Source organism: Festucalex cinctus, chromosome 17 (assembly GCF_051991245.1).
Source record: "Festucalex cinctus isolate MCC-2025b chromosome 17, RoL_Fcin_1.0, whole genome shotgun sequence".
Classification (NCBI taxonomy): Eukaryota; Metazoa; Chordata; class Actinopteri; order Syngnathiformes; family Syngnathidae; genus Festucalex; species Festucalex cinctus.
The window spans coordinates 18339603-18352488 of record NC_135427.1 but is presented as its reverse complement, the minus strand read 5'-3'; the positions used below and the strand labels follow the sequence as shown (position 1 = coordinate 18352488).

The 12886-nt window shown below is 44.4% G+C and overlaps 1 protein-coding gene across 4 annotated transcripts; it reads left to right on the top strand.

The window, feature by feature from the left end:
• Positions 1-3236: 3236 nt before the first annotated feature.
• Positions 3237-12771, top strand: LOC144004979 (E3 ubiquitin-protein ligase TRIM35-like). 4 transcript variants are annotated; one of them, XM_077502744.1, is made up of 3 exons: positions 3237-3376; positions 3453-3527; positions 11088-12771. In XM_077502744.1, the coding sequence occupies exon 3, from the start codon at positions 11251-11253 to the stop codon at positions 12487-12489; it is 1239 nt and encodes a 412-aa protein (XP_077358870.1). In that variant the 5' UTR covers positions 3237-3376; positions 3453-3527; positions 11088-11250; the 3' UTR covers positions 12490-12771. The 4 variants fall into 4 exon arrangements, with proteins under 4 accessions (XP_077358870.1, XP_077358871.1, XP_077358872.1 ...); XM_077502745.1 differs by lacking the exon at positions 3453-3527 and having other exon boundaries at positions 3247-3376; XM_077502746.1 differs by lacking the exons at positions 3237-3376; positions 3453-3527 and adding an exon at positions 10077-10243 and having other exon boundaries at positions 11182-12771.
• Positions 12772-12886: the final 115 nt, after the last annotated feature.

The following is a 12886-nucleotide window of genomic DNA, read 5'->3' as shown; positions in this document are numbered from 1 at the left end:
GTCTTAATGTTTTAAATAGTTCACTGCTTTTTTTTTTAATATTGATATAAATTTAAAGGTACTGTCTGCCAGTTTCACTCTGGAAAAGGCACTTTTTAAATACAGGATTTAAACAATCAAACTACTTCTCAATTTACATATCAGGGCTTGTTTTCATTTCTGGTGTGGAGTTTGTCCATGATTGACTATCATACCAGGAAATGCGTTATACTGACATGATTAAACACGTGTCCCAAATCAGCGCTGATGGCTTTCAGCATCAGATGACACTTTAAATTACAAATACGCCAATTTACTCTGATGCTCACTCATTCAGGTGAGCTCATGTGGATAAATGCTTGATCCAGGTGCATTGCAAAAGACAGCCATACGAATGGTGCGCCAGTTCAAACCCCGACTTGAGCAACTTTTTTTTTTTTTTTCCCTTTTCAGTATAGTCATAATACAACAAGTTAACATCTATTTCGTTAAATGTCATTTGACAAACCATTTCTTCAAAATTAATCCATATTTTCATCTTTCACTTGTACACTTAATTACTAAATACAATACCACACATTGTCACAGCCACATCCATGTCCACGATAGTTGAGTGGTTAAAGCAATGGACATTTTTTTCCCCTACTAAAATTTTTGAAATCGTGATTGTTCGATTATTTTACATCCATTCGATTAAATGTAATTTGACATTTAACTTATTTCTATATTAATCGGCGAGTTCACAATGTGACCTCTTACAAGTTACCAGTTTTGCACACAGAACAGAACCTGTCTGTGCGGTCGAGAGGTTAAACATTGGCTTTTTGAGCTAATGGGGTCACTGGTTTGACTTCCCCTAGGAATTTTTTTTTTCGCTACTAAAATTTCTGAAATCGTGATTGTTCAAGTTATTTTACATCCATTAGATTAAATGTTATTTGACATATAACTTATTTCTATATTAGCTGATGTTTGCTGATAATCCTTTTTTTTTTTTCAGTACCAGCACCCAAAGATGTGAAAGAGGCATTGCTTATAAATAAATGAATGAAAAAACTTTACTTTCCTAGTAATTTTTTATGGTAGGTGTCTAGTGCTGACTACCAACTGAGAATGGGTGGATGGGTTTGTGTTTGTCATTCAAGTACTACTTAATAATTACTAGTAATACTACTACTGTTTCTACTACTATTACTACTACTACTACTATTACTAGTAATTAATAGTTAATTACTATGTAATTACCACATAATTTATTTTTCTATTTCCTTCATTTGCATTCAGCTATTAGCATTCAGCTTAGCATTCAGCTATTAGCATTCAGCTTTCAGCATTCCCACGCAATTTCTCCAGAAATTGCTTAATCTAGTTGAACGTAATATCGCGTGGGTATTGAAAATATTGACATTTTCTACAATGGCTGGCAGTGGATGAGTATCTCAAATCTGCCTGCCAATTTCTAAAGATAGGCCTACACATAGACAATTTGGAAATGTTATTTTCAACTGAATATAGGGTTTGGGGACCCTCGTTTGCCACATGACATGAAAGCATGGAGCATTGAATTTTGTAATGATAAATACCAAAAGGTTGCTGGGCCACTTGGATAGCTGAATCAGCCAGTGAAGCTGCAGAGGATCCGAATTCACGTCGACACAAACATCACAAACATCCGTTTCATTCTTTGAATCTCGTGCAAACACTGAATTATGCAAAACGAATCCTTCCGATTGGCCACGTTTGTCTGACAACATGAAAATGTTTCCTTACTTTTACACAGATGATAAAATTCCTCTGCAAATCAATCCATTTGCATGTCGTGTTACGACTCAAAGTCTGTGATGATGTTGTTTTGCTCCCACAGTTGTAATCTGTCATTTTGTATGAGATTTGTTTTTTCCCACTCAAATTAATATTTTATATTGATTGACCTGTTTAGTAAGAGAAATGTCATGTGATTTTCCAAAATGTAATAAATAATGAAAAGTGCCATGAAGTGTTTGACTGTTTATTCAATAATTTCAGTATATATTTGTTTTAATATTGGCGTATTTGCTTCAGTTTGCTTATTTCAATATTTATTAAAAGATTTCTATTACAATATTGTCTCAATGTTTTGCATATTTCACTGCTTATTTTCATATTAATTCAATTATTTCAATATGTATTTTGCATTTAAATATTTATGCAATTGTGTTATGTTGTGTTGTGTTATGCAAGTGTTTATTTAAATAATTAAATATGAACATACCGTTAATGTTCCATTTTATTGACATACTTATTTGACAATTTCATTTATTTCAACAGGGCGGCACAGTGGTCGAGTGGTGAGCACGTTTGCCGCCCAGTGTTGAGGATGTAAAATCAAGTCCTTGTTTCGCCCTTCCTGGGTGGAGTTTGCATGTTCTCCCGTGCATTCGTGGGTTTTTTCCGGGTACTCCGGCAGGTTCATTGCACACTCTGAATTGTCCCTTTTCTATGATTGTGTGTGTGGATGGTTGTCCATCTCTGTGTGCCCTGCGATTGGCTGGCAACCAGTTCAGGGTGTGCCCCGCCTACTGCCTGAAGCCAGTTGGGATAGGCTCCAGCACCCCCGTGACGCTTGTAAGGAGTAAGCAGTTTTGAAAATGGATGGATGGATTTATTTGCATATTTAATCAATTATATTTTTGGTGATAATTTCCCCATTCATTCATTAATATTCATTCAATTATTTCAAGATTTATGAATAATTTCATTTTTTCAGTAGCTGTTTATTTCAATATTTAGTTATTACAAGTTATAATTCCGTTTTCAAATATTTTATTTGTTTAATCATTTCTATATACTTTAACATTTCAATGTTCAGTGTTTATTTTAATATTGATTTAAATGTAAATGTTTTAGTGTGTCAATATTCATTTAAACGTTTTATTGCAGAAACTATAGGAATTCTTTTTCTTTTCTTTTTTTTTTATTTTACTATGGGAATTCAATAGGAATTAGAATTCTGAGGAAATCTGATGGTGCGGTTTAGTTATTTACTGAATTCTTCAAAACAGATGGATGAAATTGAAAATGGTAATATAATTTTTCTTTTTCTTTTTTTTTAAAAGGGTTCATTCTATTCAGTTAAAAGCTCAATATACATTTTATTGCTGTAACTAAATTTTTTAATCGATCCATCGGTTTTAGGACCTGGGGGAAGATTTCAGTGGTTTCGGGAGCTGGGGCTGGGCATTAAAGGTGAGGAGGAAGTGGTGTTTGTGAGATCCCACATTGATTGCAACAGGTGTGCATTTGACCAACAAGAAAAGGACACCAAACAATTTGCACAGTGCTCAGGACTTTTGTGTGCTATCTTGACTGCAATGAACACTTGAGTGGGCTAACTGAAGCAAAATAATTCAGCAGGATGGTAATATATTTTAATTTATTGTGAAGTTTATTATTTTAAGTGATATTGTGGACTGATAATTTTGGTTTTATTTAAGCCTACAGACACGTGTGTAATGATCAAGAAGCAAAGTACTATTCTTTGAGGGAGTAGGCTATTGTCCAACCAAAAGGTATGACTTTTTAATGATTAATAAGATTGTTTTTTATTTACACTATATGACAAATATGTCTTTGTAGGAGTACACAAACAAGAGTTGTCTTTTTTTTTTTTTTTCCGTGATTACATTTATTTTATGGGCCTTTTATCTATTTTCTCTTTTTAGCCAATGATATTTTTATCTAAATTTAGTGACGGTTTCATTGGGCAAAGTGCAATATTATAGTAGCTGGTATCTAGCGCAACGTTAAGTGGTTGCTTTGAAAATGTCACGCCGCAACCAGAGTGGCGGTTCATGCTTTTGTTTTTACAGTCATGTTCCTGTTTTATTTTGATAGTCCTGACTCCACTCTCACCCCAGGTCACTTACTCTTCCTGCAGCTCAATGATTACCGGTCCACGCCCATGATCAGCACCACCTGTTCCCAATCAACCCGGACATAAAAGCCACCTGATTCCTCCCCTCTGTGCCGAAGTGTCACATAGTGCATGGAAGCGTCCTCTCAGTCCTCGTACCACAGTCCTTGTTTGATGTCTAGCCTTGCCTTGTCTTGCGCCTTTAGTTTGCCCTGGTTTTCCTCCCTTGTGGAGCGCCTTTTGTTCATGTTTTTGAGTGCCCTTTTTTGTATCTCCCGTGTGGAGCTCTTTTTGTTCAGCCTTTTTTCCCTCTTTAAGAGGCGTTTTGGTTTTCGTGTTATTAAAGCTGCAGCCTTGTTGGCCAACTTTACATCTGCGTCTGAGTCCTACCTCCTCACGTCGTGTCAGAAAACCTTTTTAAATAGTGATTGTTTGCAGTGAGTTTTACCTTTTGTGGTTTTATCGATACGGCTACATTGTTTTATATCTTTGCCTTTGCTGGCACTTTCTTTTGTAATAAAAGACTGTACTTTCTATACAAGCCTCCCGTTCTGGTTATTCGGAACAAGTGGCTGTTTTGAATCACATTTGTAGGTCAGGATAGTTGACAGGATTTTTGGAAGCATTTGTGCAGCTTCTCTAGCCACTGCAGATTAGGGGTGGGAATCTCTGGGTACCTCACGATACGATACGCGATACGAGGCTCACGATGACGATTATCCCGCGATATGACGATACTGCGATTATCTATATATTGGTCAGGAAATAAGTCCACGATAAATCTACTCAAGACCTGAACTGATGTTTTTTTTTTCAATGACAAAATAGTTAATTTTCATGCCATCACTGAAAAAACATTAAAACTGGTGTCCTCTTCAGAGTGAGTAATTTAGTGCATTTTTTAAACAAATACAAATGTCTTCTCAACAGAGAACTTTTGTGAACAAATTTGTCTTAAACACTACTGTCATACAACATGCCAGTCAGTTACATAGTCAATTGTTTCATTTTATAAATTTTGAATTAAATTTCAATGAAATTTTAGATATTAAATCAATATTAACATTGATCAGAAATTGTGTGCTTCAAAAAGTATAGATGTTTTAAAACTAACATTGATTATATAATACACATTTTTCATAGAAACCTATGCAAAACTGGGTCACTCGCTGGACAGATAAATGTATTACACAAGTAAAAGTAAGCTCATGCTTTTCTTTAAAATAAAAAAAGAAAGAGAAAAGAGATTTCAGCATGTATGATTTGAGGTCCCAATCACTGATGGAATGCGTGGAAATGGTTAAAAAAAAAAAAAAATGATAGACGTCCATCCGTTGACTCGCTGGTAAGACCTTCTCGTGACGACTCAAGTGCATTAGTTTAGCCCTGATCTCCTCTTACAAAGTTGGAATTCTTTTTCTCAGTGAAATGACCGGTTATTTTACCTGGTTGTCTTCAGTCGTGGTCTGGCTATTTGTATGTGTTCCTTTCTCCCTTTGTTTTGTTAGCGAGCCTCCGCTCTCGTGTTAGTTTGCCATTACTCATTTCTTGTTGCACTAGTGTAGTTTGGAAGTTCGGGAGAGTGGGCTGACATTTGGGAGCTTTAGCTGAGCTCCATTTCATTTTTTAACTATCACAGCGTTGTTTTTCGTGTCGTATTGCCCCCGCTTAAACTCACCGAGCAAGACATTACCTCGTGCCCCTAACGAAATCACGTAGCGAAAACCATCATTCACAACTACGCTTTACGGGTGGAAATCGATTGCAAATATACACAGATGCTGTGCGTGATTAACTTTGCCCAAGTCCGTCTCTTCTCTATTCCATTTGATAAAATCTGAAAATGTATCCTATCCACATCTGACTTGTATGCAGCCAGCGTTTTGTTTACTTGGGTCTTCTTCGGCTGAAGACTGCCGCACATTTCCCCGCCACTCTTATGAGGCGTCAATACTCTGCCTCCGACTCCCGTCACTGCTCGCTACATTGGTAACCCTGACATCCGCCTCGTTGACGTTTCCGAGGCTGAGAATTTGATCGAATTGAGCGACATGGCGAACTCCGCTGGTCTCAAGTTACCGGAGTTTTGGGAGTCGGCCGCGGCGACGTGGTTTGTACAAGCTGAAGCTCAGTTTGCCATCCGGGGAATTACGGACGATTCCACGCGCTACTACCACGTCGGGGCCGCGCTCGGGAGCTCCACGGCGGCCAGAGCTACGGCGCTAGCGAACACTACCATCTCCGAGCCACGTGCTCTGGCGGAGGAAGCTGACCGCTTTTTCCTGGCCACCCAGCGTCACAACCACGAGGTCTTGGCCTCTGCACGCGCCTTCCCAGTCCCGGCGGCCGCAACGGCACCTCATAAGGTACGCGCTGCCATGGATGGCCGATCAGCCCCTGGCTTATGCTATTTTCACGCACGTTTTGGAACCAAGGCGAAGAGAGGCCGCGCCCCTTGCTCCTTTGTTGCGATGGGAAACAGCGACGCCTCCACTCAGTTGCAGCTGTGAGTGGGGGCGCAGAGTGCCGGCTGCTGTTTATCATGGACACCCTCTCCAGGCTCAAATTCCTTTGTGACTCCGGCGCCCGCAGAAGCGTGTTGCCTGCCTCGGCTGAAGATGCTGCCGGGGGCACTCACGGCCGGCACCTGTCAGCTGCCAAGGATACACCGATCCGGACCTACGGCACTAAGACAGTGGATGTATGTTTTGGGGAGCGGCGGTTCACTTGGGACTTTGTCACTGCGGACATTTCTTTTCCCCTTCTTGGCGCGGACTTTTTGTGTGCCCACAGTCTACTGGTGGATGTTAAAAATGGCCGCCTGTTGGACGCTGTGACATTTTCTACTGTTGCTTGTGGGTGTGATGTGGAGACGTTTGAGGGCCTTGCCAGCCCGCTCTCAGATGACGGCGTGTTCACGCGGCTTCTTGGAGAATTCCCCAGCCTGACCACGCCTACATTTGCAGCCACTTCTACCAAGCATGGGGTCGAGCACCACATCGAGACCGTGGGCCCGCCGGTTCACGCTAAGGCCAGACGCCTCAACCCTGATAGATTGGCCACAGCTAAGTCCGAATTCGCCAACATGGAACGCCTTGGCATAATTCGTTGTTCGGACAGCCCGTGGGCCTCGCCTCTCCACATGGTTCCGAAGTCGGACGGCGGCTGGCGACCGTGTGGAGACTATCGCCGCCTCAATGATGCTACGATCGCTATCCCGTCCCGCACATACAGGACTTCTCTGCCTGGCAGGTGCGAAGGTGTTTTCCAAGGTGGACTTGGTACGGGGCTATCACCAAGTTCCGGTACACCCCGCCGATGTGCCTAAGACTGCTGTGATAACACCTTTCGGACTGTTTGAGTTTCTCAGGATGCCATTCGGCCTTAAAAACGCGGCCCAGTCTTTTCAGCGTCTCATGGACTCTGTTCTCCGGGACATGCCGTTCCTCTTCGTCTACTTGGATGACGTCCTGGTGGCCAGCTCCTCCATCGGAGAACACCTTTTACACCTCCGGCAGCTTTTCTCCAAGCTCAGCCAGGCTGGACTGATTATTAACTGAGCTAAATGTGTCTTTGGTGTGCCCTCCATCCAATTCCTCGGCCACCTCATCAACGAGCACGGCGCCACCCCGCTCCCGGCAAAAGTGGAAGCTGTTGCCGCTTCTCCTCGACCCCAGACGGCCCAGGGTCTCGGCGAGTTCCTCGGGATGGTGACTTTTTACCACAGGTTCATCCGCCACGCTGCCCATGTGATGCACCCGCTTTACGACGCACTTAAGGGTGTGGCTCCTAACCGTGCGGTCGACTGGACCGATGTGAGAGTCAAGGCTTTTGAAGAGACGAAAGCCGCGCTGTCCCAAGCGGCCTTGTTGGCCCATCCGCGCCCGGATGCCCCGATCGCCCTCACTACTGACGCATCTGATTTTGCCGTTGGGGCTGTTTTGGAGCAGCGCGTCGAAGGTGCGTGGCAGCCACTCGCCTTTTTCAGCTGCCGGTTGGTCCCTCGGGAGCGCAAGTACAGCACGTTCGACAGGGAGCTACTTGCTGTCGGGCTGGCGATCCGCCACTTCCGCTTCATCCTGGAGGGCCGTGAGTTCACGGTCTTCGTCAATCACAAGCCGCTCACCTTCTCCATGTCGAAGTTGTCCGAGCCGTGGTCCGCGCGGCAACAGCGGCAGTTGTAGTTCATATCTGAATACACCACGGACATCCGACATGTCGCTGGCAAGGACAACGTGGTCGCGGATTGTCTGTTCAGGGCAGCCGTCAACACGGTACAGCTGGGCCTCGACTTTTCCCGGATGGCGGCCGACCAGGCTTCCGATCGTGGCACCCAGTTGCTTCGGAGCTCCGACACCGGGTTGCAAGTTGAAAGGGTGGAGGTCGATGACTCCGGGGTCGAGCTGTGGTGTGACGTCTCCTTGGGCTGGCCTAGACCGCTGGTGCCCTCTGGTTGGCAGAAGGCCGCCTTCGACATGATGCATGGTCTCTCACAGCCCGGTAGGAAGGCATCGTCGAGGTTGGTGGCTCAGAAGTTCGTCTGGTCTGGGTTGAAGAAAGATGTACGGGCCTGGGTCGATTCATGCGTGGCTTGTCAGCGAGCCAAGGTCCACCGTCACACCAAGGCGCCTTTGGAGACTTTTGTTGTCCCTGCGAGGAAGTTTGACCATGTCAATGTCTACATCATAGGTCCGCTTCCTCCTTCCCAGGGCTTCACCTACCTCCTGACGATGGTGGACAGGGCGACCCGCTGGCCAGAGGCCGTTCCCCTCACCTCCATATCGACCAGTGACGTGGCCCGGGCGTTTATCGGGACCTGGGTCGCTCGGTTTGGACCGCCGGCGGACCTCTCGTCTGGGTGCGCAGTTCACGTCAGAGGTTTGGAACTCTGTTGCTGAGGGCCTCGGGGTCAAGCTACACCGCACCCCGCTTATCACCCTCAGGCTAATGGGCTGTGCGAACGGATCCATCGTTTGATGAAAGCCGCTTTGCGCGCTGGTCTTTCTGACGGTAATTGGGTCGACAAGCTACCCTGGATCATGCTGGGCCTTCGTACTCCACCTAAGGAGGACCTGCAGTGTTCGTCGGCCGAGTTGGTCTATGGACAGGTGCTAAGAGTGCCAGGAGACTTCATTCCGGACGCCTCGACACCTTGGCCCGCACCCAGGCCTGGGCCGCCGGTGGATGCTGCTGGTGCGTTCCAGCCCGTGCCCACATCACAGCATGGCACCCCTGTGGCCCGGGTGCCCCCCAACTTGCAGTCGGCCGAGTTTGTTTTCATCCGACACGATGCACACTGTGGTCCCTTGATGGTCGTGGATGTTGGGGGCTGTTCCGAAACTGTTTCTGTTGACAGGCTTAAGCCGGCTCATGTGGACCTGGCCGGACCCTTGGACTTGCCCCGCGCCCCCCGCCGCGGCCGCCCCCCTAGGCTGCACCTGGGAGACCGTGCGGGGTCCCTTCCAGTTGTTCCTGCATCCCCGCCAGTGGGTGCGCGGGACTGTTCTGATGTTCCTGCTGTGCCCCTCCCGCCCGCGCTTCCTGGGTACATTACCCGCAGGGGTCGGGCAGTTTTGCCGCCCCGTCATCCGGAGTTTGATTATGGGTGAATTCTGGGGGGGCTTGTGTGGTGATGAGAACATAATTCACCCACGGAACGTTGGGACGAAGGAGGAGTTGGATGGGATGAAAGGATAAAAGGATGAAAGGATAAAAGAACAAAATGTTGGTAGGTCTGTGAGCCTCGAGCAGAGTGGGTTGTTGTTGATGATGTCAATAAAACGCCAGTCTTTGGCTCTGGACTTCAATACTCTACCTCCGACTCCCGTCACTGCTCGCTACATATGTGTGTGTATATATATATATATATATATATATGTGTGTGTTTATGTATATATGTATATGTATATGTGTATGTATATATATATTTTTATTTTATTTTTTTCATATGTACCAGTCACTCACTCAAGCTAACATCATGTAAGCCACACGTGGTCTCCCAGGCGGATATGTGAACCCACGCGCCATCACGCCAACTGGCACCGAAGGCAAGTGACGGTTCCACTCCTCCACCTGAAGCCTAGTGGACGTCACCTTTAAGTGCGCCCATTGCAGTGAATTTTGTCACTGGCATAGACGTGTTTTTGTGTTTTTTGTGCTTGACGTCAGGCACCATCATCGTGTTGTTTCAAAGTTAGGTGTGCGTGTGTTCGCACGTGTTTCAGTCAATCGATAGTTCCCGTGTGACGTCACCCGTGGTGCGTCACCAGATGTTTTGGATTTTCGAACTGAAATCACAGTCCGGACTCCGGGTGGAGGAGTGGAAAGGTTTCTTGCCTTCGGTGCCCGTTGGCGTCGGTTCGTTAACCCGCTGTAAGTTTCTGTGCGTGTTTGTGTGAGTGTGGGTGGGGGGAGTCACCGTCCAGCGGCGCTGTGGCGCTTGTGAATTTCAGCAAACAAATGTACCTTTTCATAACCAATTGATATACAGTATAAAAATTGTGCATTTCAATTTTTCCATGGATTTTCTCTATTTGCAGTCCTATACCATTCAAATAGCAAATTAAAGTGTTAAAATGTGAAATGTTCCAAGGGAGCATTCCCCCAGGCACCCTTCGAGGGTTGAATATGAATATGAAATGCTCACCTTCATCCCTGATCCGTTTCATGCCAGGAATCCACATGATTTCACTCCGCCTCATCTGAGGGTGGACGACCTTCTTTTTGACACTTTTATTAAATTATGTGCACACTACTGCACTGCAATGTTGTTTCATTGACGTCGTTTTAAGCATAAAAAAGTCGATCAAATTACCGATAAAACTCAAGTTCTGTGTGTTTGAATGTTAGATTTATTTATTTTTTTGTCTCGAAGTTGGTCTAAAATTTTTGTCATAATTGTCTAAAAAGGTCTTTAAAAAAAGGCCTAAAATTTAACTTTATTCCTGCAAGAACCCTGTCAAACTGTTGTCGGACTTCACCTCGTTAATCCATAATAATGAATCATCCCTTTTGAAAGCAAGTTCCCATAATATCCATTCTTCTATTTTCTTAATCGCGTGCTCCTCACAAGGGTCGCGGAGGGTGCGGGAGCCTATCCCTTAGATGAAGCTGATGTGCTTTGTTTTGTTTTATTCTTCACTTGGTTTTATTCGGATGTGTGATTTCAATATTCTTTTTGATGTGAAAGTGGTAAAATGTTTTTGTGTGATCGCAGATAACGGCCGCGGTTGCAGTCCAGTTAAACTGAATCAGGAAGTGCACTAGGGGACTTTTTCAAGCTCAAATATTCCTTCACTTGTGACTGACAGACGCACTGCGGCTCACCTGAGAGTGAAAGTTGGAAGCTTGTCGACTGAGTCGTTCTCTTCGCAAGAACCATGGACAGCCAAGTTGTGAACCATCTCCAATGTCCGACCTGTTTGGAGATCTTTAAAGATCCTGTCGTGCTGCCGTGTAGTCACAGCTTCTGTCGCGCGTGTGTGCACCAGTGGTGGGAGGAGAAAGAAGATCGAACGTGTCCAGTCTGTAGAACAAGGTGCCGATCGATGGATCCGCCATCAAACCTAGCCCTGAGGAACGTGTGTGAGGCCTTTTCGCAAGCCTCAGTGTTTCCCAAAGACAAACTACAGGATGGCTTGAAGAAAGCAAAGGAAAGACTGAAAGATGACATTGAGGCAACAGACATCTGCAACAAGCAAGCGACATACATCAAGGTCCAGAGGCAGCAGGTGGAAAACAAGATTAAGAAGGATTTCGAGGAGCTTCGTCGCTTCCTGCTGGCTGAGGAGGAGGCCAGGTTGTCTGCTGTGAGGGAGGAAGAGGAGGAGAAGAGTTGGATGATGAAGGAGAAGATTGAGGCTCTCAGTAGAGACATGGCCGCTGTGTCAGACGTGATCAGAAGCACAGAGCAGCAGCTGACCTCTGACCCCGTTTCTTTCATGCAGAATATAAAAAATGCGATAAACAGAATCCAGAAGCTGCCCGACAAACCAGAGCGGCTCAGAGGAGCTCTGCTGGACGAAGTCAAACACGTTGGCAACCTCAAGTTCAGCGTGTGGGAACGAATGAAGGAGACGATCTCCTACAGTCCCATCATTCTGGACCCAAACACGGCCGGTCCAAAACTCAGTCTGTCTGAAGATCTGACCAGTGTGAGTTGTCAAGAAGTACAGCAGCGTCCAAACAATCCAGAGAGGTTCAAGTGGGAACGTGTGCTTGGTTCTGCTTTGGCCTCGGGAACGAACATATGGGATGTTGAGGTGGGAGACAACAATGACTGGGCAATGGGTGTGGCGTGGGGGGACCCTTGTTTGCCAAATGACATGGAAACATGGAGCATTGTATTTCATAATGATACATACAAAAAGTTTGGTGAGCCATTTGGAATGTGGAAACCGCCAGTGAAGCTGAAGAGGATTCGAGTTCACATGGACACGAATGAAAGAACAATTTCATTCTCTGAATCTCGTACAAACACTGAATTGTGCAAAACGAATCCTTACCATTGGCCACATTTGTCTGACAACATGAAAATGTTTCCTTACTTTTACACAGATGATAAAATTCCTCTGCAAATAATTCCACTTGCATGTCGTGTTACAACTCAAAGTCCGTGATGTTTTGCTCTCACAGTTGTAATCGGTCATTTTGTATGAGATTTTTTTTTTTTTTTTTTTTTTTTTTTTTTTCACTCAAATGAATATTTTATATTGATTGACCTGTTTAGTAAACTAAAAATAGAACTCAATCTGAGTGAAATGTCATGTGATTTTCCAAATGAAGAGTGTCATAAAGTGTTTGACTGTTTATTCAATAATTTCAGTATACATTTGTTTGAATATTGGCGTATTTGTTTCAGTTTGCTTATTTCAATAATTATTAAACTATTTCTATTTCAATATTGTCTCAATGTTTTGCATATTTCAATGATTATTTTAATATTGATTCAATTATTTCAATATGTATATTGCATTTAAATATTTATGCATTGAGTCAGTGTTTATTTATAAAACT

Bases quoted from the DNA above. Each gene is read 5' to 3' on its own strand.
- LOC144004979 (XM_077502744.1), top strand. From the start codon at position 11,251: ATGGACAGCCAAGTTGTGAACCATCTCCAATGTCCGACCTGTTTGGAG.